This window comes from Chamaea fasciata, unplaced genomic scaffold, assembly GCF_029207755.1.
Source record: "Chamaea fasciata isolate MVZ Bird 193981 ecotype frontalis unplaced genomic scaffold, bChaFas1.0.hap1 SCAF_2, whole genome shotgun sequence".
Lineage (NCBI taxonomy): Eukaryota > Metazoa > Chordata > Aves > Passeriformes > Sylviidae > Chamaea > Chamaea fasciata.
Genome location: NW_027094087.1, coordinates 2,924,404 through 2,950,806, shown reverse-complemented (window position 1 = coordinate 2,950,806; position 26,403 = coordinate 2,924,404). Strand labels below are relative to the sequence as shown.

The 26,403-nt window shown below is 40.5% G+C and overlaps 2 protein-coding genes across 9 annotated transcripts in view; both read right to left on the bottom strand.

Annotated features, from left to right (window-relative positions):
- Positions 1-396: 396 nt before the first annotated feature.
- Positions 397-14,194, bottom strand: NSUN3 (NOP2/Sun RNA methyltransferase 3). 2 transcript variants are annotated; one of them, XM_066207812.1, is made up of 6 exons: positions 13,867-14,194; positions 12,971-13,080; positions 11,802-12,145; positions 10,434-10,588; positions 9,795-9,916; positions 397-1,033 (listed from the first exon to the last, which is right to left on the bottom strand). In XM_066207812.1, exons 1-6 carry the CDS (start codon positions 13,948-13,950, stop codon positions 763-765), a joined length of 1,086 nt encoding a protein of 361 aa, XP_066063909.1. In that variant the 5' UTR covers positions 13,951-14,194; the 3' UTR covers positions 397-762. The 2 variants fall into 2 exon arrangements, with proteins under 2 accessions (XP_066063909.1, XP_066063903.1); XM_066207806.1 differs by lacking the exon at positions 13,867-14,194 and adding an exon at positions 13,295-13,545.
- A 2,335-nt stretch (positions 14,195-16,529) lies between these two features.
- ARL13B (ADP ribosylation factor like GTPase 13B) overlaps positions 16,530-26,403 on the bottom strand; it is a 31,392-nt gene continuing 21,518 nt past the window's right edge. For 3 of the 7 annotated variants that reach the window (XM_066207776.1, XM_066207781.1, XM_066207790.1), the window contains 7 exons: positions 26,100-26,205; positions 24,055-24,257; positions 22,958-23,051; positions 21,757-21,973; positions 21,285-21,401; positions 20,772-20,840; positions 16,530-18,525 (listed from right to left, as the gene is read on the bottom strand). In XM_066207776.1, coding sequence (XP_066063873.1) covers positions 18,449-18,525; positions 20,772-20,840; positions 21,285-21,401; positions 21,757-21,973; positions 22,958-23,051; positions 24,055-24,257; positions 26,100-26,205 — 883 coding nt within the window. In that variant the 3' untranslated portion in view covers positions 16,530-18,448. Of the gene's footprint in view, positions 18,526-19,976; positions 20,021-20,771; positions 20,841-21,043; positions 21,187-21,284; positions 21,402-21,756; positions 21,974-22,957; positions 23,052-24,054; positions 24,258-26,099; positions 26,206-26,403 lie in introns of those variants that run through there. The other 4 variants (XM_066207785.1, XM_066207799.1, XM_066207786.1 and 1 more) reach the window with 4 other exon arrangements.

Sequence of the window (26,403 nt, the reverse complement as noted above, 5' to 3'; positions counted from 1 at the left end):
CAACCCGTCTACCTCTGTTCTTTAAAACAACGTTTTTAAAGACAATGATGATCACTTTCCATCTGGGAAAGAACCCCTGGGGATGAAAGGGTTCCACTCTGCTTCAAGACAAGTCTAGTCTGGAATATGTACACCATTACTCTTTCAATTCATATTTTTGCAAGCTCTAAATAGAAAAATATTAATAAATTAAAAAAAAAAAAAAAGCTGGTGTTGATCTAACTGCCGCCATTTGCATGTGTAAACAAAAGACACCTTTGTTTTTTAAGTAAACAGTTTAGCAAATAGGAGACCTGTTCTGCCAGTGAAGATGACACTGCACATACAAAGCAGTTCTTGCAGAAACACAGAATTTCCAGATGTGTTTAGAGAGAATGCAGCATTTCCCCGACTTCAGACCACTGAAAACCATTTATTTAAAAAACACACTGTATTAGAACCAAGTCAGTAAATAAAAGCACCAAAACCGGTGCAAACCTACCACATTAGGCCTGTATTCTAGAATCCAAATCTCTGTAATAGCACCACCTTGAACAAACTACAAAGCTCCCCTGATTCCCTGAGGACTTCTCAGAAGCCCACAAGCCCACACTGGAAGGCACATTCAGTATTTTAAGTTAAAATAAATTAAAACTTCTTGCTTCCTTTTGAGCAGGAAACTGCAACACTCCAAATTCAGTTGCCTTGGATGTGCTCATATGCAACATACCGCATTTAAATCGTTATTAATTTATCATATAAACTATATACAACCAACGGGCATCAGGGGGAGGACGCTTTCTTTAATTTAGCCACGTACATGGGACCCCAGGCTCTCCCTTTCTCTGGGAGAACCAGCAGTTCATGCTGCTGTGTCCCAGTGAGGAAAGTGAACTCCTGGGAAACACCTCTGGCCAGCCCACTGATATCCACAGGCATCACATCCCTGCAGGAGCTCAGGATGAGGTTGATCACGTCACTGTTCTCTGCCCTGGACAGGGTGCACGTGGAGTAGACCAGGGACCCACCAGGACGCAGGGCTTTCACAGCAGACCTGCAAAGGACAACAGGAAAAAGGGGAGAAAAATCAACATCAAAAGTGAAAATCAACATCACGAGTGACATGCTGCTAGTGGGAGAACGTGCAGACTTATAAATCCAGAGTATAAATAAATCTGACAAAAACAACACTGTGGAAATGTCTTAACTGTATATAACTGACAGGTCAGGAAACCACCAACACGATCTTGCTTTTCATTTATTATTGTATTCTCAGCTGGCTGAAGGTTATTTTTTTTACACCACAGTGACAAGCACAAAGCAGCATCCATTCAGAACACACATCAAGCATTCCTGTGCCCAGCACTGCTGCGGAAATGCTGCAACTGCACACGGAATGGGGTACCCCACATCAAAAGGGCCAGTTGGACACTCTTGGCAAGATGCCTGTGTGAACCTGCAGTAACAGCCTGAATTAATGACTGGGCTGTCATTTTAGAAACATTCCTGCTAATTCTGCAACTTATTTAGCAGGTAAGAGGATTTGGGGGTGTCACTGAGCCACTGCTTTTCAAGTGCAGACATATGCAAGATATATTCACCTACTCCAAATTAAGGGAGTAAGGAGAAAACTCAAAAACCTTGCACCACAGGAGAGTATTCTTCAGACCTGGTACCATAACATTTCTAAAAGAAGCAGCTACACAAAAAGTTCATTTGCTATTAGAACACTGTGTGAAGAAAAATCCCATTAAATCATATATTTTTGAGCCAAAAATGGTTCAAAGGCTGAATTGTAAGCTGGTATACCAACAGATACTACAGGCAAACACCACATCAAGTACAATTGTTCCCTCAATAAGATTTCTTTTATTTAATAACAAGAAACTCAGAAAAGGTGAATGGTGTAAATGACACTGAATAATGAGAGATTTGTAGATACTACTGACAGAACTGTGCTCACACACGCCCCACAGCCCAGGGAAAAAAAAAAAACCATCCTGGAACAAATAAAAAGAAGAAAAGAAACAACCCTCTCCTCAAACCAGATGAGGTGAGCAGCCCCCAAATGCAGAACGTCTGATTCCAAGTCTAGACAAACAAAGACGATGCCATGGAAATAGCAATTCCTCCAGAAAGCAGCTGAGGACTTCCCAAGGGTGATAGCTGACCAAAAACAGTTGAGAAAGGAAAAAGGAAAATACAAGGGGGGAAAAGATAAGCCCTTTTAACAGAACTGCAACTTTTTTGGGGAAATAATCAACAAAGAAAAGCTTCAGCACAAGGAGGATTAAAGCTGATGACAGATCAAAGCTGCTCTGAAAGTCCTGTCCAAAATAACGTGGGAACACCAGGACAAAGACTGCTTCAGTGGTAAGAGCAGGTGAAAACTCCTGAGAATTACACCAAAGCTATTTCTCTTGGGAGCATACACACTACCTCGCTCAATTCTTTTATGAGTCTTGGTTATGATAATCAGCAAGCCGAGTATGTATTTTACCGAAGTCGATGATTTTACTCAGTGCAAAAGGACAGAGCTCTCTTAACTGATGGTGCTCTAAGAAAAACACGTGTTTTAATGCCTCTGTCTCATCAGTCTTCAACAGAAAGATGGAGAGAGTGAGCATATCCAGCCTTAATGAGGGAGCAATCCCAAGTTCAGCCTGTTAAAGGCAAAACCAGGTCACAGTGCACTTAGGTTTTCAGTTTAACTGGGCCTAGTGAGGCTACTCTGAAAAAAAACCATTTAAACCTGTCAGTTAGTTAAAACTAGAAGCTTGTCTCGCACTCCTGGGAAATGTTTGAGAATGCTCCTGCCACAGGCTGGTGGAGCACGATTCACACAGCCACCTCGAGAGAGTGAAAGAGAGCAGGTGGAAGCCTGACATCCCTCCCAGCTCTCACCTTCTCAATTTCTGCACTTAACAGCAGCCATTTGAATTGCCAGATTATTCATCCTGGCACCCCAACGCACATTTACTCCTTAGAGGGCTCCAAAAGCAGCAGCTCTGGACCCAACAGTTGTTCCCGTTTCTCTCCAGCTCCTTTCCTTGCTGGCAGCTGCCCATCTAAAAGGGCAGGGCTCGCCCATGCCGCTGCTCCTGGCCTGTCTGAGGAACCACAGTGCACCCACACATATGGAATTAACTCCTAAATTAACGCAATACAGGGATGTGTAACCTTCTCTTCTCATGAAAAACCATCAAGCAAACCAGCAAGAGACCCTGATGCCCTGTCTCTCGGCCTCACACACATCCAGGTAAACTTGAAATCACTTTTTTCCCCCCCTCAAGTACTGGATCTTGCTTTTTATGTTTCCCATTAGAAGTCAAAGAGAACGGAGCCGAAGTCTAAACGGGCTCTCATAAAGTCGAGCTGATCTGCAGATTATTATCAGAATCCACCTACATAACTCATTTTTGACAGACTTTCCCCTGCCAGCTGCACCTTTTCCATGCTTATAGCAGTGCCAAGCCCTGAGGGCAGCCAGCAAGCCTGGGAACGTGTTAATGTGACAACTGAGATGTACTTTTAGCAGACCTGAGAATTTCACTCAGAGAAGCAGATAATGGCAACCACTTTCCTACCTCGAAGACAGCATCTAGACAAGAGAGAAAATTCTTTTACCATGTAAAGTGGGAAAGATAAAAGAGAGAAAAAGTAGATGTAGCTACAGGTTACAAGGTTAAAAGCCCGGATGCTTGCTACATGTCCTTTGCTTTTCCCCATACAGAGAGCAAGAATCCCTCAAGACAACATTTCCAAGGGCACCATGCTCCTCCAGCCGAGTCCAGCAGAGGAAGAGCAGCACAGGTTTTCCTCTGAAGGAAAACCTGAAAATCTCACCTCAAAACACCCCCCATGTCTAAACCTCAGCCGGTGAATCTTCACTGGCCCGCGACCCAAAAAGGTCAGTGCAGCTCTCTTTATTTTGGAATTTAAATCTCTGAGGAGAATGACTTCAGGCAGCAAGGTTAATCAATGTATCTACCCGTCCCGACAAGTGCAGCAACACTTGTTTCAGTGCCCGTGCTCAAAGTCAGCCCACCAGCCCCGATTAAACCTGCAGGGAGCTGCAAAATTCCACCTGAGGAAGTGCTGGGCTCAAAGTCACACGGGATGACACTGAGCCGGGCCAGCAGAGCCGGGGAGTTTGGTCCTCTCCTCATCAGCAGCACAGAGAATTTCTTCAGGAGAGGGTCTGATCGTCAGAGAATTTGTTCATCAGAGTTGCTGAAATACATTTAAGAAACTTCCTCTCTAATCACTGCAGGAAAACAAACTCATCCAAGGGATAGGTTGGAGACGAAGCATAACTTCATAACTCCTACTATAACTCCACCATCTACGAATTAGGACTTTTCTTTCACTTGGAATCCTAATTATGGACACTTTGCTGAAGGAATTCAGTGCCTGACACTTTGTGACTCCCAAAAATGGGAAGTCAAATCTGGAATGATTAAGATACCAAAATACTTTTTCACCTTCCTCTTATTACAATGCCCTGTTTAAAAAAAAAAAAAAACACATTATTTAAAGGCACTTAATCTGCAGTTCTTTTCCTCTTAGTGGCACACATGACATTTGTGTTTATTCAAGAGCCAAAACTTTCAGCTGAAATAAAGATCTAGTTAATGTCATAATTTTATTTCAGGTACATATATTTCCTGTTATGGATTTTACAAGTTTACAGGCACTACTACTGCAAGGTTTCATGCTTCACATGAAGAAACATCAGAACACACATTAGAAACCCTGGAAACTTCTTCTGGAGCCTTTTTCTGTTCACCTCATTCAACAAAGTTCTGTAAAGCAAATTTAACACATGCAGATTGCTCCTCTCCTCTTTCTAAATGAGATTTTACAGCACTAACAGAAAACAGGTAAAAAACACTTTCTATTTTTGCGGGGTGTGTCTCTGGGTACAGGTTCATACTGTACTGTGGAAGTCAGAAGTACAACAGATGCATTAATCTATCCTAACTCCCTGGATACAGGAGTACCAGAAAAGACTTTGGAAAGAAACATATTATTTCAAAGCTCTTTTTATTTTCAGTTTATTTCTCAAGACTTACTGAATTAGGGAAAAGAAAACAGCATTACTGTTTAATATCTCAGGGGGAAAAAAAAAAAAAAGATCACGCTAGAGCCACGTGACAAACCCAACAAACTCTTCCTGGCAACTAAAATATAGTTGGTCAGGACTTGAAAAGGATTTTTCCCACTGACAGAGAAAAGCCTTGGTGTCTCAAACGTGCTTTTAAAAATGGGCAGACACAAGAATATGCATTTCAGGTATGTATTTCAGGTCGCACCTGCATGTCCAGCCTATCCTCCTGTGCCTGGGTTTACGCCGCATGCCACGGGAAGGGGCAGCATTCATTATGTTAATCATTCGACATCTTTCTATATTAAAGTGAAAAGATGACACGATTTTAGGGCAATTTCAAACTAACACAACACTTCAACAGTGCCATCTTTTGGCAACTACGACGTATTTCCGCTCAGTAGGCAGCAAAATGTCTCATCAGAATAAAAAAAAGACAATTCTATTCTTTTTATGGATTTAAAACTACCCACATTACCTTTTGCCTCTCACAAGAGCCCGGGTACTTTGTGGCAATATGACCTGCATGTTAAAGGTTTTGCTTTGATTTCTTTGAACCTGGACAAAATGATAAAGAAAATCCTTCAGTGTCAAAAATAGTAGTATTTTTAATACTTTGAGATGGGCAATGACAGTAGTTCAAGCACTCCCTCTGCTCCTCTCAAAGTAAACTTTGCTCCCGTGGAGAAACACTGCAGCTCAGAGTAACAGGAGCACCCTGAAAATCAACTGCCTTTTTCAACACTAAACTGAATTATAAATAAAAGGAGACAAAGGCATCAAAACCCCCTCAACTCAACAACCAAAACCCACGAATCCGGAAAAAAAAAACCCCAGTCTGTTCTACCCTAGAAAAAATTTGTCCCGAAAATCCTGATAAGCAACATTTCTATTGCAAATAACTCTAAATTCTTCTCAAGCAAAGACCAAACAAACAGCTTTTGATTGGAGAAGTATCGATCTTTCTCCTTTAACGCACGGTGACTTCAGGAATATTCATCCTGGTAAAACAGGGACATGAGACAGCCCAGGAGGGAGAATGAAATGTCTTTGAAGCCCACTAAAAAGAACTTCGGGGTTAGTGGTCCTCCTCACAGCTCAGAACACACACAGAGAAAGGGCTGGAGGTGGAATTAAAGCAAAATTTGTGCCTGAATTCAAATATGTGATCCCCAAAAGCTGCCGAGTAGCTTATTTGTTTAGTCCTACAGTTATTTATATACTCAATAAACCTGGCTTTGCAACGAATCCTAAGGGGCTTGATCCCTAAGTTATTCACAGGGTGCTGCCACACTTAAAATCAGCAAACATTTATTTTAACGTCTCTGATGGAACACCTGGAACCACAGCAGTGGCCACAGCACCCACTCTCTGGGAAGAAATTCCAACCAAAAGTGTTGTGGGGAACGGCACAGCACAAACACACACAAAATATTCAGCTTCTGTAAGACAGAAAGTGGCTAAAGAATCCTATCAGCCACACACAACCCACAGCAGATTTGTTGGGCCAACAACCGGAATTCTCAAACATTCCCAGTGGAGCTAACTGAGAAGATGGTTTTGGACAATGAAAGGATTAACTGGGCAGCTACAGAGGAGCAAAAGGAAAAATTCCAGGGGGAAAGAGCTGAAGATGTGATGAAGCAGTTCTCAGCCCAATTTATTCCACACAGCAGAAATGGTACAGTGGTGACACAGGCTAAATATGTGACTTCATATTTATAAACACAATTTTGGCCTTCACTCTATAACCACAAAGAAGCCCAGCTAAGAGCACACAATTCCTCTCCCGTGGAAAACTCCACGATTCAGTGAAAATACAGAGCTGCTTAATTACTCAGAGATGCTGTGCATAGAAGAGTTCCAGCACTCTGAATGCCTTTGCTGAGCTTTCTAAATTGCATTCTGTTGGATTCCTTTTCTGCTGAGCCCTAACACAAGTTCCTTTCAGCTGCAGAAACCGGCCTAAGAATAATTACAACATCCATAACAGTTTAACCACGACGTAATTGGGCATTCAAGCTTAGCCCAAAGTTTAATTTCTCTCTGAGAACGTTGGTAAATTTCCTTTTGGGAACTGCTGTGTTTTGTGTTAGCATTTAGCATCAGGAAATGAATATTCCAGTTTGGGTTTGTTTTTTTTTCCAGTTTGCAATTTGTTTTCTGCACGAAACACCAAATAATAACAAGATCTGCACTGTGTTCTTGGATTAGAACACTCAGCAGGGATGCTTTGGTTTGGGTACAAGCAATCATTACAATTTCAATTTCCTTCAAATCAGTGGTGCCCTCATTGCTTAGAACATTTGCTGCTCAGCATTTATATCACTTATTTACATTTCAGATTTTACGCAGGCTGCAGGAGGAAGACTGTTGCATCAGTTTCTTCCAGATCTTCATTCTCTGAAGCCTCCATGCACTTAATTAATTACATTGTATTGCAAACGCTACTTTTCCCTCCTTCACTTCCCTCTTTGATGACCCCAGCTTCCTCCAAAACAGATCCATAAAAACAAATCAGTGGTGAAGCATTTCCTCAATTAAGAAGGAGGGAATGTCCAATTTCAGGCTGCTGCTTGACAGAAACAAAACCAGAACTCCACTTTGCATTTCACTTATGTCATTTTTATGTTATACTTTATCCTCCTGCTAAACTGAAATAATGCTTGGTCCCTCAAGCTTCACCTTCAAATCATGGTTTGGGTTGGAAGGGACCCGATGACCATCCATTTCCAAGCCCCTGCCATGGGCAGGACACTTTCCACTGTCCCAGGCTGCTCCAAGCCCCATCCAACCTGGCCTTGGACACTTCCAGGGATCCAGGAGCAGCCACAGCTTCTCTGGGAACCTGTGCCAGGGCTCACCACCCTCCCAGGCAAGAATTTATTCCTACTATCCCATCTAAACCCACTCCCTCTCAGTCTGAAGCCATTCCCCTTGTGCTGTCGCTTCCTGCTCTTATACCGTATTTGTGACATTTTTCTCAATAAAACTGCAGGGACTCAGCCTCACACTTGGTTTTGTTTCCAGACACAGGAGCCAAGGTCAGGAACAGCTGGGAGCACAAAGCAGCAGGAAATCTGAGCCAATGGACCAGGCTGAGCCCCGCAGGAGCTGGCTCGTGTCAAAAGCAGCACAGCTGGATTGACCCACGGAGGCTCAGCCCTCCTGAATATTGCTGCAAGTACTGGAGAAGGGATTCCAGCTCAACTTTTGGTTTATAATTATGCACTCTAGTCCCTAAAGAGAGGCTTGAAAAGGGAAGCACTCCAGAATTTTAGTTCTACTGCACTTGTCATGAAGCACTTGGCCTTTTCTGATCTTGCTTCATCACTTCCTTTTCCCCCTCTCACATGGGATCTGAGATGTCCTTAGAACTGGGAATTCATTCTAAAGTGATCAGGTAAAAAGAACAATAAGCAGCCAGTGGACAGCTATACTTCAAATATTTTACCCAAGAACCCAATCAACAACCCTTATATCCTTTACCAATAAGCCTTTTACCCAACAACCCTCATAAACTCCAACTCTTGAAAGCAACGCTCCTTTTACTACAACTTACATGGCAAAGGTATTTTGTCTTTACAAATGCTTATTACTGTTGCTAAAGTAAAGAATATTTTCAACAAAAAGTTCTCTCTCCATTTAGGAATAATTCAATTAAACCTGATTTGGGCTGACAGGAATGTATTTTAAAAAAAAAAAATCAAACAAGGTTTCTGTTGTCATGAGCTCTCCAGGATTACACTGTGGAATGATTTATGCAAATTCTCAAAATTTCTCTGCGTGATGTATGCTTCCTTTTGCTAGGGGTTCACAAATTGGATTTTCTATGTCAGATATTGAAAAGGGAAAACTGAAACAGGTCAGTGTTTTAAATGTGATTGATTTCTTCAAAGGAAATGGATGACATGATGCATTACTGCAATAAGATCCTCATATTTCTGTTATAAATCACAGGCTTCTGCCAGGCCTTTTTCAACTGGAAGTCTTGCAAAACTATCTTGAACTGCAAAGGGAACTTTCCATAAAAAATTTTCCCTTTTCTTTTTTTATAATAGGTTATTTTTCCCTCAATTTGCTTTGACAGATGGACTTCAGGCACGACTGTTACTCCACAGATAACACTCAAGTTTAGAAGGTTTTATTGAAAAGTCACTTTTTTTTTTTTGTCCCCATGAGAAAAACTGTGCAATCTGAAATGCTTCACAAATGCCAGCCCATGGTTGGTGGCATTAAAATGTGTAATACACGACAGCCTGGCTTTGGATTATTGGGGGGATGTTCTCAAAAATAAACAATCCTCTCTTTCCCTCACCAAACCTCACATTCTTTCACTTTTTTACCCTGTAATTAGGAGTGGGACCCTTTCTGTGCTACAAACAATCAATACGGAATATATCTAAACCCACTTTAGCCGTGTCCACCTCAAATACTCTGATTTTACACCAGACTGCTCTGAGTCATCTGCAAATGGACATTTCTGCGAATAAGCGAGTTAAGAGGACCAAGGCCTCACTGATATCACCCACACCAAATTCCATATCCTCACTACCTCAGACCCACTGGTTATTCTAAACAGCATCACAACCACATATTCCTGACATTATTTTCAGAGGAGGAATCCTGGGGGGTTTTTTATTAAATCTTGCCCCCAAGTAATTTTTATTAATTGCCAGAAGTTCCTTTAACTTTTTGCACTTCTCACCTTAGAAGCTGGAACTGCAGGGAAGACAACTCCTTCCTTTGCATGAGCCTGAGCACAGCTTGCTGAGGGTCACCAGAGAAGAGCCAACTTCTGTCATTTGAACAAGGAGCATCAACCAGTACCTAGACAATTATTAAAGTCAAATAAAAAAAAAAAAAATCTCAACAAAGACGGTCACTTTTTGAACATCATGTGCCAAAATACATTCAATTTTCTTCTGCGAGTGTTAAGAAAATTTTATTTTCCCTTCTGGGGGTGAAATGATCCCATTGCTATTTTTAGATGTTTTTATGGGGTTAGCAGGTGGGGAGATAAAAAAAAAATCAGTGCTCCAAAAGTAACATCTCCCCCCTGTTCTCCTCCCCTTCCTAATTACACACCCTGCAAAGATTTCAGCTACAAGGTCTTCAAGAATTCGCTCCCAAGGCTGAATGGGCAGCATCACCCAACACAGGAACAAATGCACAGCAAGCTTCATAAAGTGTTTCTTGAGGCTCTACAAATCCTGTACATGACTTTACTCCCCTGGATAAGACAGGCATTTTTGTGAGGGGCCAAGTGAAAAAAAAAATAAATTAAAAAGCAGCATAGGAATAAGAGTAAGAATGCAGAAATATAATTTGCCAATAATAATGTTACCTTGTCATAAGATTCAGGCTGAAAATCTCCAATCTTTCGACCATCCAGTTGAGAGACAGTTATCAAGTTAATCAAAGGATGTGGGATGAAGGATTCTATTGTCTGCTCCAGCCATCTTGACCTCAAATCATCATATTCATTACAGTGAAAATGACCTTAGAAAATGAAGGAAAAAACAAACAAACTGAACACCCAAAGAGAAGTCTTTATAATTTTTTTTTTCTGTTTTGTTTTTACAAATACAAGGAGTTAGACCCATTCTGGAAGTTCTACTGCATTGCCATGACTACCATGGAGTTTACACCTTACGTGCCTGTGTTACTGCACTTTTTAGAATACTACTGAATTTTTACAAACCTAAATAAATTTCAGCATGCTCCTAACAAAGCAAACCCTAAATATTTACTAGCAAATCCTTCTATAGCACAGTGAAACAAATTTTCATCATGATCCATATCCAAAGAGTGAGTGGCTTCCTGGGCTCCTTGAGCCACCATCTAAATGAAGTGCACGCCCCATATTATTAAATTGCCTTTTAAATCAATAAAGCATCAATTTTGGTGTCTTAAGAAACACCTTAGCATTCACTGAGGTATATTAAGAAACAAATTATTCACATTTTCCACTCTCTGCAGACAGAGGGTAAAGCGTTGGGGTTTTTTTCCTAAACCTTCTGAAAGGACAACTCCTACTATTTAATTTATTACATTAGCATCAACTCATTCCTCTAGAAGAGGGAGGGAAACCAGTTGTCATCAGCTGGGGCAGGTGGTTATAGTAATGTTCTTATCAGCAGGAGCATAAGGTGCTGGGAACACTTTGAAACAGTTATTACCCAAGGCAGCAAATAAACTTGGAACAGCAGTCCCAGCTTGCTTTAACTCCTTGGCCCAAGCTGCTGCTTGCTGCTGCCTTCTAAACGCTCTGATCATCTCAGAATCCTTCTCCAACCAATTCCTGACCATAAACCTGCTCCCTCTGCCCACACCATGCACATTTCATTTCCTATGCTCTGCTTTGCATCAGCACACTTAAATTTACCTGTAATATTTGCACAGCACTGGCAAAAGAGGCAACAGAGGAAAAAAAGAAAAGCAAAAAAGGACAAGTATTCCAAGATTGCGGATTATTTACATCCCTGTGCCAACAAATTGCCATGGCTTTAAGTAACTTCTGGAGAGACAACATTGGAGAAAAAAAATCCACAGAGCTACCCCACTTTTGCCTGTCACTCTGCAGTAACCTATGTTAAAGTAAGGACTGCATTTTTAATCCTCCTTTAGGCCAACAGATTTCATAAAATCCTCATCAAACAGCATGGAACTAGGTGGAATACCAACTGCTGTTTGGTTTTTCTTCCCCCATTACCTGGCCAGGCACACTGCAGGATAGCCACAGACTTTCCCCCTGGTGCTGCACAGAGATCCAGAACATCGTCCCCATCCTGCACCTCCAAGGCCAGCACGGGCAGCAGCGAGGCAGCGTTGAGCAGGTAATAGCCCTTGAGCCTGCCAGGCTGGTGTTTCTGAGCAGGGAATCTGCCAGGAGCTGCCCTGCTGTAGCACCTGAAGGCTGCTGGCAGGTAGGGCAGAGCTGCTGGGAAGGCAGGATGATATCCCTGCTCAGCCAGGCTGCTCTCCAGGCCGGGGCTGGGGCTGAACCTGTTCAGCAGCAGGGCGTGCTGCCAGCACCACGGGGAGGTCAGCACGTCTCTAGGGTGGAAAAAGGAAAAGCCACTCAAAATCCCGTCAAATAAAACAGTGCAGGAAGCCTTCACTCACCATCTCACCACGGGATAATTCTGGTGTGATCAGAAATCAGTCATCTGGGCTAGAAAAGTATGCAGGAAAATTATTTCAATAGAAAAGCAAGCCACTGGTTTTTGCAATTACTGCACTTAAAACACCAACTTCTCCTGCAACAAGACATTCTTCATTTTTCTTGTTTTATGTAGAAGATATAAATGATGAAGCATAATGGTATTCCTGGTTATAAAGTACTTCCCTAGGGACAAAGCATAACTGTTAACATTAGTTGTAAACAACAAAAATAATCACACTGGCTTTACTGTGCTCATTCCAGCCAACACTAAAGTGCCATTTTCACAAATGTTCTTTTTTACATTTTATTTTCTGTAAACACTGGGCCAGTAAAACTTAAATCAATAGATATTTTTGAAAGACAGACAGCAGTGGTATGTGATAGAAAGATGCTTCTTTGTCTTTCAGGCCTTTCTTGCACGGATTTCCCCCCTTTCTGTTTGAACTCCTATTAGCAATTTTTCATTTAATCCCCAAAAAAAAAAAAGTATTCTCAGGAGTATTCACTGCTCAAAGCAGGAAAAACACATTGATCCAATCGAAGAGTTTTTAAGTTGACTCAATTAAAACTAATGCTATGCATCTATGCTTTTTGGTTTTTAATAATTAAGTTCTTCAGCAGTTGTGTGATCAAGACCCAAATTAAGTGACATACGTGTCACTGCTAATTCAATTCCTAATGTCTCCCCTTCCTTCCATCTCCCCAAAGCCACAGACCTGACACCGCTCCATGCATCTCCCAGTTCTGCCGCGTACTGCTGCTCAAAGTGATCCAGAACCACCTGACAGATCTGCTTCTGCAGCTTCCCTTTGGTTCTCTTTTCCAGCTTCAGAGAAAGGAAGAAAAAAGAAAAGTAATCAAGCCAAATTAAACCCTCTCTAGCTCTCACTAGAATTACATCAACTTGGTATCAGTGATATTAGAACGCTCAAACTTTAAGACCACATCTTTACGTGATCAAGATGTAATGGGCATTTCAGAGAGCAAAGGAGTTAAGCCGTAGCGCACTCCTCCTCCCTGCTCGGCCGGTTAATAAATACCCTCCACATCCACTGTGCTCATAATCCAGCGGCTCCTGGGGCTCTGGTGGAGTTTAACCCACGAAAGGAAGGGAAAGAGCTTTTGGCTCCTAAGCAAACCCCAAGGGTAGAGGCTGAATTCCCTCCCTAAGGGCACCCAGCAGCCTTCCTTCCACAGGCGGCGCGGGGACAGCGGCAGGACGGAGCTGGGGCTCCAGGGCCGGGAATTCTCTCTCTGTGTGCCGCAGCAGCTGCCCGCAGGAGGCACAGCAAGCCGGGAGTGAGGAGGCACAGCAAGCCGGGGGTGCGGAGACACAGCAAGCCGGGGGTGAGGAGGCACAGCAAGCCGGGGGTGCGGAGACACAGCAAGCCGGGGGTGCGGAGGCACAGCAAGCCGGGGGTGCGGAGGCACAGCAAGCCGGGGGTGCGGAGGAGAGACGCGGGGAGCGCACTCGGGCCGGGCACGGCGGGCGCAGGAAGCGGCCGGGGCTCTCCCACCGCTCTTCCGGCCCCGGCCCCGGCTCAGCTCCAGCCGCAACCCCGGTCCCCTCTCACCTGCCCCGGCTCCGGCTCCAGCCCCGGCCCCATCTCACCTGCCCCGGGTCCCGCCCGGTGGCGGGGCCCAGCCCCAGCGCGGCCCCGGCGCGGCGGGCGAGCGGCAGCGCCGGCCCCCGCATGGTCCCGCATGGCCCCCGCTCCCCGGGGCGGGGCAGCGCCGGGCCCGGCCCCTCCGCGCTCGTTGCCGCTGCTGTAGCCGGGCGCTGAGAGCTTCTCACAGCGCCACGGGAAGGGGCAGGAACGGAGCTTAAAGAGCAGCTGGTCCCAACCTCCTCGGCCAGGGCTGGGGACACAACGCCGTAGAGGATGCTCAAGTCCCCATCGAGCCTGGCTGTGAACACTGCCACGGGTTGAGGCGTCCCACAACTTCCCTGGGCACCTTGTTCCCGTATCTCACTACTCTCACAATAAAACAAAACAAAATAACCTTCCTAATTTTTTGCCCTTTTTTTTTTTTTTTTCTTTCTTTCTGTCTTTCAGCAATCCCGACTCCTCTGCCTCACCAAACCAGGATTAGACAACACCTGGGCTCTCCATCAATTTACAAAAGTGATCTTCATCCCAGCGCCTGCTGGACGGTCTGATGGCATCCACACCCCCCTCACCATCAGGTCTAGGCTTGTGCCTTGCCACAGACCTTTATTCCTATCTGGCCCAGGCTCAGCTCGCCTGAACCACACCGGAGATCAGCTTAACTCGCTGCTACAGCCGTGAGAAACTGCTGGAAGCTTGAGAATTACTCACGGAAATTTCTCACGCACGCTTTCAGATAAAACATCAGGAGGACCACTGGACCCCAGTTCAGCTGTCACTGGTTTAGCAGCACTAAAATCCGAGGCTGCTTTCATCTGGTCCCTTCATCTGGACAGAAGCTGAGACCTGCAAACTGCTCCTCCGAGGAATCCAAGGATGTTCTGTTGGGCATCTCCTGCTGCAATCCCTGTGTCCTAGCAAAACGAAACAAATCCCCACACACCCTTTCGTGCCCATGTGCTAACTCTCGCTGAGAGCAAGCAGCAAACTTGTTTAAGAGTAGCTTAATTAAAGCTTCTGCAGGCTGAACTCAGCCTCTGAAATCTGGACTGGAAAGGAGTGCAAAGGTAAAGGCAGGAGTGCTACTGTATGGATAAATATTTGAGTTTCAGGCACCAGCTAATGAAGACTGTGTGTTTTTGCTCACCTCATGCAGATTAGCACTTGAAAGATTATTTAAAATGCTTCTGTCAGGGTAGTGACAAAGGGCCTGGAGGCAAAACGGAGACCTCCTATATATCAAATGTGAAGGAAAGCTGAAGCTAAGCGAATTTTACTGATGGATACAGAACTGGTATAAAAAGTAGTTCTCTGCAGCTGTAATTCTGCCAAGGCCACTACCATACCAGCAAAAATACACAAGAATTGAATTTCACCCTACCAATAACACAAAAATGTCTGCTGAATGAGTCACTTTCCCCTAAATCTATGGCTATATTCCATCATATGACAGATGGTGCCATCGGTGTTACTGCGTCTGAAACCAGATTTGCACCAAAGCAAAGGAAGGACTCTGCCTCATCAGTTCATCAGCACCATCACAGCCAAACAGCAAAAACGCATTTTGTATCTCTCTCCTGTGCTACTGCAGATAAACTTCTCTCGAATTACATTTACAACAGGCTCCATTACTTATTCCATCTACAAATGCATCTATTGAAATACTGGTGGGTATGTTTTATTCAAAATAGTATTTCGAGTTGACTGAACCCCAGGAGCCAAGAAGTTAACATGATGGCAAAGTTATTGGGCAGCATCCTGAAGTTACAGTGCTAAACTTTCCACTGAAATACTGGAATGTACTGCTGAAAAAAATACTGCTTGAATCTCACTTAAAGGGGAAAAAAAGAATCTATGTTGTTTACCTTGTTACAGTCCATCAGAGACCTAATGGATACCAACAATGTCTATTTCCAATAATTTTGATTTTAAAACCTTTAAATCTATGAGTAATGTCTTTCTGTGGATTCTAGGATGTAACTAAAAGGGAAGACAATCTGAAACACTTACTTTGAAGCACTGAGTCTCTCACATTAATTCAGTTCGTGAACATTACTGTTCCTTCTAAGAAGATCCTTTTAACTTACCTTTAAAACATTTTGTCTAAAATGTACTTAAGACGTTACACATAGATAATGCAAAATATTCTGCTTAAATAGTGAATTTCTGTGTTCTTACCACTCCTGTATTTAAATAGCTGCATGCACGGATACATTTCAAATGTGATGCTGTGGATGACAAAATCTAATTTGTGCTCTCAATTTACAGCGGCAAAACTTTTATCTCTCAAATATTAAATGCACTATCAAAGCTCTTTATAGGTATACATATACACCCAACTTATTGCCAATCTCTCACTATATTCTAAATTTGATCACATCTCTCCTGCAAAAATACGCAAAGATTCTGTCTATAAGGTCTCTATTTCATACTTTTAAAAACGTGAGACTTGCAGCCCTTAAATATTAATGTCTAGACTTAGTTCCAAAAAACTGTAAATTTATGGTAATACAGGCAACATGTTGATGCTTTCCATTAGTTTTATTCTATACATAAATGACATCTTGAGCAAATAAAAAGTCAGAGCAGTATAAATTACTGAAAAAAACCCCCACCATAGTAAATAATTACAAAGCGTATTAATAAAACAAAACCTTATAAAACATTTTTGAGTACCTTGGTGACATACTGATAAAATTTATTTTAAAAGCAAAAATCAAAAATGATACATGTGCCCACGCACACAACACACAGAACGCACAGTTCATATATAAACATCGACATTTTAGTTTCTCAAATTTCCTTACCACAGCAGTATTTAGCTTTATTTTTAATAAAGACTCCCATGATATTATTTTAGGAAAGAGGGAAAACAAAAGGATAATACATTCCTAGAAATTGAAGCTGTAAAAAAGTAAGTCTGCAAAAGTAGAGCCTTTAAGCCAAAAACTTAAATGGTAACAGAGCTAGTGTTAGTAAAGTTGAGACTGCACATCAAAATTTTTGTGCAACCTCCCCTCCACTTAGTATTCGTGTTGTCTGAAGGGAAAATGACCAAATCCTGAGAGTAATTCAACTGAATCATGTCACAGTATTAGAATACAACAAAAGTATTCTCATGCTGGTAGTCACATAGACACTGTTTCCTGTTTTCTCTAAACTAGCAAACACAGAGGAATAAACCTCTCCACCTATTCCAAATTTAGCGTCCTTAAGATGCTAAGTTTGGAATAGATTCCACCTTACTCTTTAATAATCTTTATCATTTCATTTTAACATGGCAGATATTTGTGAAACTCCTTGCTGCAAGGGGAGTATGGCAAAGATTTCCAGCGCCAAAGTGCTGAACATTTAACACACCACATCGTTTCAACATCTAAACTCCTTTGGGAAAACCACGTTATTGACAGAGCATGATACAAAATTATCAAATTCTGCTTCTCCAAACCACCCCCCTGAATGGGAGCTTCATCCTGTCTGTCATTTAGTGGCAGAACAATGAACCTTTACAAATACACCACTGGTTGTCTCCAACGTAACAGTAAAAAAACATTTAAATAGCAATGTAACAAATTGTAACCCTTGTTGGTTAGGTATCACTTGTATGTGATTTTCAACACATTTTAAGGAATGTTACATAAATCCTTAAAAATTCGTGGTTTCTTTAGTTTGAAATATGGTATTTTAGTATCATTGAGATTAAAAACTGTGTGAGGTCATCTGCATACTGGCTGATTCAGTTTCCCATCAAAATGGATGACTTAATTAGTGCAAATTCCCCACTAGTGCAATTTCCTCGTTTGTTGTCGTAGACAATACAGTATTCAACTCTATTTTTTTTTCCACAGAATTTATTTCCTATGCCAAACTCAGTTAAAAAAACAAAGAAAACAACAGATAAAACTTCCAGACAGTTCAAATAGTGTTATTTTGTATAAAATGTATTTGTTTTAAATCTTTTTATCTTACCCTCTGCTTCAGATTGCCAGAAATATGAAATATGTAATGTAATACCTAAGAAAAGGTATTGGTAAGAGAAATATAAGAGTCAAACACACTTGATTTTTATGCACTTGACTATCAGCTTTCTAATGCTCCCTAAGGTATCATTTTATTGGTAGTAGGTACACAGCTCCACTCAAAACTTTCAACTCATTTTATAAAAAGGTAGAAAAATATATTTAATATTTGTTTAACCTTTCTATATTCACCCTATCATACAGGAATCTTACAAAATGCTTTAGAATCATTTATTCCCTGAAAAAATACCAACCCCTGCACAGCACCTGGAGAAAGGTCTCAGTGGGAATGTGCAATCCAGTATTATGGGATCTTGAAGGTGTTTTTCTTCAGGTTTACAGCCATGTCTTTTCACAAGGAAACCAAATAAATCCTGAAGAAGAGCTGGTGACGTGAAAAGTAAATTAGAAAGTCTGACCACCTAAGTACAACAGGATGAACTCCATGTTTAGTTGTCATATGCTGATAAAATGTCACGTAAAAATTTTTCCTTCAAGGTTAAAAAAAAAAAAAAAGACAGATTTTTAAAGATATTTTTTTTTTTTAATTCTCTTTGTGCTCCAGTTAAGCAATGACATCATGGGTATCACTGTTGGGTCTTTGGCGTAGAGTCAGCGGGGGCAGAGGCTTTCCATAGAAATCTGTGGAAGAAATTCCAGAGGAGAAAACCACATCAATCTGTCACCTACCACCCTCCTGGCTCAAAGAAGCTTTACTAAATTCTTGCTCTCTTAATGAAATTCAGGTATTCCATGAGTTTAGAGCTAATTCCTCCAAGCAAACTTTCAATCCTAGTGCTAATTAACGTCTAGAGATGGACTGGCCAAACGAGGGTTTAATTACATTTTGTTATACATGCATCAGCATTTGCAAGATCAAGCTCAAAGGGGATCTGTAAACATCCCTAAAAATAGGGAAGGAGAAATCCAAAGTGTACAAATAGCAACTGAAAAAATGAAGCACTGAAATTTGTACGTTGCTGTAGTCAAGGCTGCACTGCAATCTAGTTTTAAACGACAGTAACACTGTGCAAAATCCAAAGTTTTGGGACCGTCTATGCGTGGCATTTATCTTGCAAGCTCAAATAACTTTCTACAAGAACTATTTCAGAATTTTTAGATGAAACTGCACCATTTCCTTTCATCAATAAAGGGATTTAAAGTGGTAAAGTTGTACAAGACAAAGTTACTAAGTACGTCAGAGGACAGTAACTAATGTTCTCAAACATTTGTAATGGATATGAAATAAAAAACCCCATGCAGACTGGAACATGCAAAGCACTTCACAAGCAAAATAATATGGAAGATGGTAAGAGGAAAGAGGTAGAAATCAGGAAAAAAATAAAAGCAGCTTTTTGAAGCATTCAAAACTCAGTTTTGTTTATACAGACCACCTCTTCCCCAGCAAAGCCTTGATGGCCTGCCAACACAAAATTCAGCTTTAATAAATCATCGTTTCCCAAGAAGAATACATCCCACTTGTTCTACAGGTGCAATAACTTCTGTTAAAATTGCATTCCCGAGCTAAGTTTAACAAAAGCAAACAAAGCAAACTGCACTGCTTTAAGAATACGTGGACCTGTCTGTAGGATCGAGGTTTTAATTATCCTTAACATTTAATCAGCAAAATGAGAACACTTTTATATTATTGTTGTTATATATATTACTGTCAAACCAAACTGTAGGTTTGACAGTGCTGGGCTATGTATGCAAAGAACTCTTTGCATTTATAAAAAGTGCTTTTCTAATAGCTGTTTTCTTGCTAGGATTTGCAAGTGTGAACCTTGTGAGTGGTTCAAAATTCCTGGAAAAAAAGAATAAATCTCCCACAGAGTAGGCAATGCCTTAAATTCAGCTGGAAATTCTGAGTACTTCAAGTTTGCTCGTACACCTCTGCTCAAGAGATAATTTCCCTACCAACATATTTGCCATTGCTAACTTCCAAAGTTATCTAATAATTATACTTATTTTACAAATTAACACCTAAGTGAAGCAGGTTTTTTTCTCTTTGTCCCACCCATGCTCTTCCTACAGAATGCAACACCTCCCTTGGGCACAGATAAAAACTGAGTTTCTTTTCTTCCCCTCCCTACCTCTTCATCTGGCTTTCCTTTCTTGTCACCTTCTCTCTATTTGCCTTAAAAAAAAAAAAAAAAAAAAAAAAGAGCAAGATGGGTTTACAATTAAGATTAAAAAATCACATTAATTTCATTCCTGCGAGAAATAAATATTTTCAGTTTAGTGATCTAATTTCCCCTTCCGGCATCTTTTGGTTCCCTGGCAGAAAAGCTCCTTGTTCTCGTGTTCCAGATGTCTCCAAATACACTTTTCAAATTTTGAAAAAATGAAAATAATAAGAAAAATGAAGACGCTATCATCTCAAACTCAGGAAAAAAAAATGTAATATCAATATAAGAGAAACAATTTTCTTATTATCTTTCACAATCTTCCAAAAATAGAAATTAGTCACTAGTGAAGCAAGAAATCAAGACTCTGCCTAGTGCACCTTGATATTTCCAGTTAAAAGTTTTCATTTAAAATGCAGTATGTATTTGGACTCTTCAAGTAACTGCCCCCATTACTCTTGCAATGTGCCACTTTATAATTTTTAGGTGCAAATAACTTCAGATCATTAACAGCTTCTGATATCTCATGCCCTTATAAACTTTATGAGGGAATCGGAGAGAACTCGTTGTTTTTCCCTAATAAAAAATCAGACTTGAAAAAAATCAAAAAGATGCTTTCTGCTAAGCAAAAGGGAAAGCCCTTGGTCAATGAGAACTGGAATTTAGAAATGAAGAACAGACGAAGAATGAAGTGAATGCAGAAGTGAATGGACAATAGAGAATGGTTTAAAAAGGTACAAAACCCCGAATACTTTCCATTACCAGGATGATGTGTTTCACCAAGAGGCTCAAGTTTTCCAAGTCTATTGAGTTTGGGAGATCCCCATCCAACTAAAGGAAAACAAAAACTGTCAGAGCATTCCAGGACTGCACTGGATTATTCTGAGCTCTACAGACACCACATCTCCTTGGGAGAAATCAAGAGCAGTTAGAAATGCCCAAGCTATGCATTACATTGCATCCATGGTGAAGAATGATGAAATACTTCAAAAATAAACTGATTTACCTTAAAAATATTGATTTTTAAATCACTTCAGTGAGTAACCAAGTTTCTGGCTCTTTTTTGGGAAAATGATGTTTTCCCCCATGGAAGAGGCCAAATCAACACTGCTGGAAGTTCATGAAGTGGGAAACTGCATCGAAGATTTTCTAGAGAGGAAGTTTTAGTAGCTCCTCCCTGTATGAAGACCAGTCCAGTTTCATCATTCACAAGTGAGACTTTTAAAGGATTACCAACCACAAAACTGAGACATCAATTCTTGTTTTGACACTTACCTGGTGGAAGAGCTGCTGGTGGTGTAGGATTCTTGGGAAGAGAGTCCTCTGCATTAACAGGTTCTACTCTGTGGCCCCTTTTTAATCTTGGTTTTTTACTTTTTTTCTTACTGTTATCTACATCCAACAGAAATAAGACATTACATATCCTGCAGTTGTATTAAGGTAATATCCTACATTAGATTCTAATTGAATTGTTGGGGAGATGCATCAGACTTTTCAGTCCAAGCTTAGACATAAAATTATGGGAAATGTAAATCACACAGCGTTTTGCTCTAGAAAATCAACTGTGGGCATAAAATATTTGTAAACTCTACGTTTCCATGAGGAAATTTACCTTCTATAACCTATTCCTGAATTTTTGTGTTTCCCGTAGATGACATCGGTATGCGGTATGATGACAAATAATATGGACAGAAGGAGGAAGCATGTGAAAAATCCCATGGAATGACTTAAAAGGCAGCAGTTTTACCTGAGTCAAGGCATTCTGAGGCTTGCTGGTCACTCTCCTCTGCATGCTGCAAAAGCTGGGCAGTTGTGGAGTTGCACCTTTCCAGCATGCTGTCATTGGTGTGTTGGCTGCTGCTGCTGGATAAGTGGTCCTGCTCTCCTTGGGATTTCAAGACAGTTGTAGTCTTTTCAGTCTCCAACTTTTGCCTCTTTTTTTCCTTTTCCAGCTGTTTTTCATTCTAACAAAAAGGACAAGATTTTTTTTTAATGATTTCTAATGCTGTAAACCGACTAGTAAGACAGGAAGGTTATTAAAAAATGAAAGTATTCTCCAAATATCCTACATTTAGGATAGAATTTATTTTCAAATAGATGAAGAAATTAAATTTCCAATATCCTATCCAGAGGAAGGGTGGGGGAATTATAAAACAAAAGGATCTTTAGATTTATTACCCATTTTCTTGTGTTATTTTTGGTCCTATTAAAAAAATCCATAAAAACCTTCTACTTTCATTCTCCTCAATTATTTTTTAATGCGTTAGTTAAAAAAATACAGATGCACAGAGCCTAAGTCTCCAGAAAATGCTGTCCCAGTTTGGATAAATACCTGTTGGGGCATACAACCTCAATGACAGGCTGAAAAGCAAATGTTTGAATTACTTGCTGGAAAAGTTTACCTGTTTCTTTTTAGATTGTGTTATCTCTGAGCAACTGAATTAAAAAAAAAATGAACTCAGGAATGTAGGTTAAGAAAACTTTAATATATGAATGTGATTTTCATATTTCAAAATTAATAAAAATTCTCAGAAGTCTATTTTCAACTGGAAAGAGGTTGTGCTTACAAATCTGAATAACTGAAGAAGTCAGGAAGATTTGATATGACTCACCACATTTATAAAACACTTTAGAAGAAATTAATAGACATTGAATATTTTCCACTTCTGAAGCCCAGGAGTTTAATTAGGAAACATTTTCAGTCATGTGTTTACATTTCTTTTACTGTGTCTACAAAACTTTTGCTCCCCAATCAATAATTGGGGTTTTCTTATCAAGAAAACATTGATTCAATGCACAGAAAGCAAGGTTGCCAAGATTAAAATAAGAATAAAGAAAGTGATGTGCAGACAGAACAACTCTTTCCAAATGACCATTGTTCTCATTGCCTCTCAGACATTTGTTAGTGGTAGTTCTAAACACACCCAGACTTCCACCTGTCCTCCTACCTCCGAGATGACGGCAGAGATAGGCTGGAAGGGGTTTCCACATTTCCCAGGCTCAGGGTCTTCCTCCTCAGCTGCATTCCCTTCTTCTTTTTCCCTTTGGCGTTGTTGTTGGGTTTATGTTGTTCCAGAGGTTTTAGGGTTTGGTTTTGGGGGGGGGTTTTTGGGGGCAAGGGGAGGGGAAAGAGGGAGCATGAATAAAGAATTATGAAGATGCCATAAATTTTATGGAGAGCAATGTCAGCCCTCCCCACCACACCTCTCAGTGTGGCATAAACCCAACACAATCCAACGTGGTCAGGAGGTTTTGTGTGTGCAGAGACACGTGGCAGATTAGGAGCAAACCAATTTTTTTTTAGAAATTTATGAAATATACATGAAGATCATGTCAAGTTCCAGCTGTTTAAAATGTTCTTTAGTAATTTACTTGCTTATTTAAACCAAAACAGCCAGAATATAGTCCAAGACACTTCTCAGCTACTTCTCACAGTTTACTGAGACTCAAAATTCTCTGCCTATATAAGGCAGAGCAGAGGATGGGGGTGCTCAGCAAATATCTTAGGAATGACCCAGCAAAACGATTCACATCAGCTCTTCACAGTCACCACAGCAGGCTGCTAAAGACCAGGAAGGGCTTTGAAGGGGAGTAATAAATCACTTACCCTGCTTCCCCTCACTGCATCATCTTTAGTTCCTTCATGCCTCACCTGTTGGCTATTCTGAAGTTTATTAAGCATAGTATTGAATAAATTTTCATATCTAGTCTTCGCTATTTACATATGGGTTAGAGAGTCTAACTTAATACTTTATTTTAGAAAGTAACTTCAGATTAAATCACAGGAATTATTTTTTTAGGTCAGTCTTCTGTGAAGTTCTATTAGTAAGGCCAAATTTATTCCACAACCACCTCGCAGTTCTCATTCACAGTACATTTCCAGCGTGCAGCAAATCAAATAAAGGGGATGAAGAGGCAAAAAACTTCAAGGAAGACTGTTGGCTTGCAAGATTTAAATCCTGGATAGCCTGGTTTCCTGAAGATCTATGCACAGGAATGAACCAAATCTCTTAGAGAAGGGAGGAAGGGATGGAGTAGGAAATACCTCTGTTCTCGTATCCTCCTGACTCGCTCAGCTCGTTCCAGTTTCTCCTGCTCCTCAAGTGCTCTTTGCTCTGTGGTGTCTCTCTGGATACGCTCATTTAAGGCATCAAAATCTTTTGCTATGATATGGAGAAGCCAAAATAATCCCTTTTTTATTGATTTATCAATTTTTTTCCCACAGCCCATGATGGCTGAGCAAGGTTCCTGTAAATATACAGAGAAGGAGGGAAGAAATATTTGTGGTTCAGACCACATTCCTTGACTGGAAACAAGAAATTAGCTGAACAGTTACTGTTTACTGTGAAGCTTGTAAAACACTGAGAAGTGTGGGTTATAAATAGTCCATGCTAGATTTATCAATCAAAATGGAAAAATCCGAGATGAAAGAGAATCAGCTTTGCTTCATTTCATGGAAAAAAAGTTCAGCAAGTTCATAAGCACCTGGGGGATAAATAAAATCTCCTGTGAACTTGTCAGAAAAGCTGTCAAACAAATCTTTTACATCAGAACAGGCACTGCACCTCAATTGGAGTAAAACTTTTAGTCATTATACTCTCAGCAGCAAGTGAGAGAAATATGATCTAGGCAAATCTGTTGAAAGAGAAATGCAAACCTCATTGAGAAAATAGTTCTGAAAATAGTTACGAAAACACATCTGGTAAAAAAAAATTGAAGGACCAAGAGTGCTTCTATTGAGATTAAAATACTTCAGGGAGATAGGATAATAGCCTTCAAAAACACAAGGTGAAATTGCAAATAGGAAAAGAATAATTTCCTCTTAATTTTTCATGTTAGGAGGACAAGTAAAATAGGCTTTAATTGGGACAAAAGAGACAAGGCTTGATTCAAGCTTGGAACGTGGAAAAGACATTCTCTCAAGAGCTCCTGGGAAGTGTTTTCCAGAATGTTTTGGAGCACTGCAGTTTGGTTATAAATTGTAAAAATTTAGAAATATACAGACGTATTAAATAAGAAAAAGAAGAAGGTCATTCTCACTGACACTGTCCAACAGCAAGACAAATGACTCCTTCCATTTGCTTTAAAATTTTGTGAGGAAATTTAAAGATCCAGTGGGAAACTAACTAAAAGAATAAGAAGGAACAAAAGGTTTTTGGGTCCTTGCCTAACTTTTTTCTTGTTTTACAATGCCTCTGTTTAAATTGATCCCAGGAGACATCCTACTGAAGGAATTTGGGATCATGTTCACCTTTAAAGAGCTTGGCAAAGAAGGTGTCCATTAGAGTATGAAACAGTCACACAGAGTGTGTGATCTGGCGTCTCTCCTAATCACACAGAAAATACAAATAAAGAACAAGAAGAGCATTTTACTGGCACATGTCAGAAATTAAGCAATTCAGAGGTATTGGAATACACTAGTATCCTTTCCTACTGAGTATTTTTCAAGAAAATATTTTTGGCACAGAAGTTCCTTGGAAAAAACCAAGGATGAACTTGCAATTTTAATTTTTATGACTGCTGTATGTGCAAAGTGCGCTAACTGAAGGAAAGCACTCAGATAATCATGACATAATAAACAGAGCTAAGCCCTGCTCTAACTCAGCTATTAGAGAAAATAATAGCAATGTGTAGTGCTCTATAAATTCTGCAAATCTCCCTAATGAATTTTAATTATTTTTTAATTTTAAAATGCAAAGTTGAAATGGTTTTGTAAAACTGCCGTCTTAATTTGGTTAATAACAGCATAACTCCCATTATCTTTCAAAATGTTTTTTACTGCCATGAGAAAAAGACTGTGGAAGTAAAGCCCTACCTAAGACACTGGTAGATTAAAACAAAAGCTTTAAGAAAAATTTCAGGGACTACTAATTTGGATATACTATCTGAAATATTGACCAATATTAATTAGCTTTCATAAAGATTTCTGGTTTTGGCTCCTGCCACAATGACTTCCTGCTAGGTTTTTTCTTAACAAGACAGCGAATACTACATCTAAATTTCAGTTTTATGCCATGTAGCACAATTTCCTACCTAAAATAGAAGCTTTACACAGATAGGAGAAAATACAGCATCCTAAAATCTACTTACAATTTGACAGAGACACTTGTGTTCATTAACCAGCTTTTCCAGAGATAAGGACTCGATTACGTCTGCTTCTGACAGAGCTCCTTCTCTGTCCTGCTTGTTTGCCAGCCTAGAGGGGAGATCAAGAGAAACACTCAGCATCCTGCCACAGGACAGACTCTCACACCTCCAAAAGCTGAGTTTGTGACAGAACTAGGAAGAAGAAGGGGAAGAGTGAGAAAGAAAAGATAAAATTCCTTGTTTCAGCTTTAATTATTTTTTTCTACTTAATGAGCATGTTAGTCCATGCACCATTTGCAGCAGATAC

Coding starts and splice junctions, on each gene's coding strand:
- NSUN3 (XM_066207812.1), bottom strand. CDS start 13,950: ATGCGGGGGCCGGCGCTGCCGCTCGCCCGCCGCGCCGGGGCCGCGCTG. Junction 12,146..12,970: donor GATGCATGGAGCGGTGTCAG/GTCTGTGGCTTT, acceptor TTTCCACCCTAG/AGACGTGCTGACCTCCCCGT. Junction 1,034..9,794: donor CTGCAGTTCCAGCTTCTAAG/GTGAGAAGTGCA, acceptor TGTCCTTTGCAG/GTCTGCTGTGAAAGCCCTGC.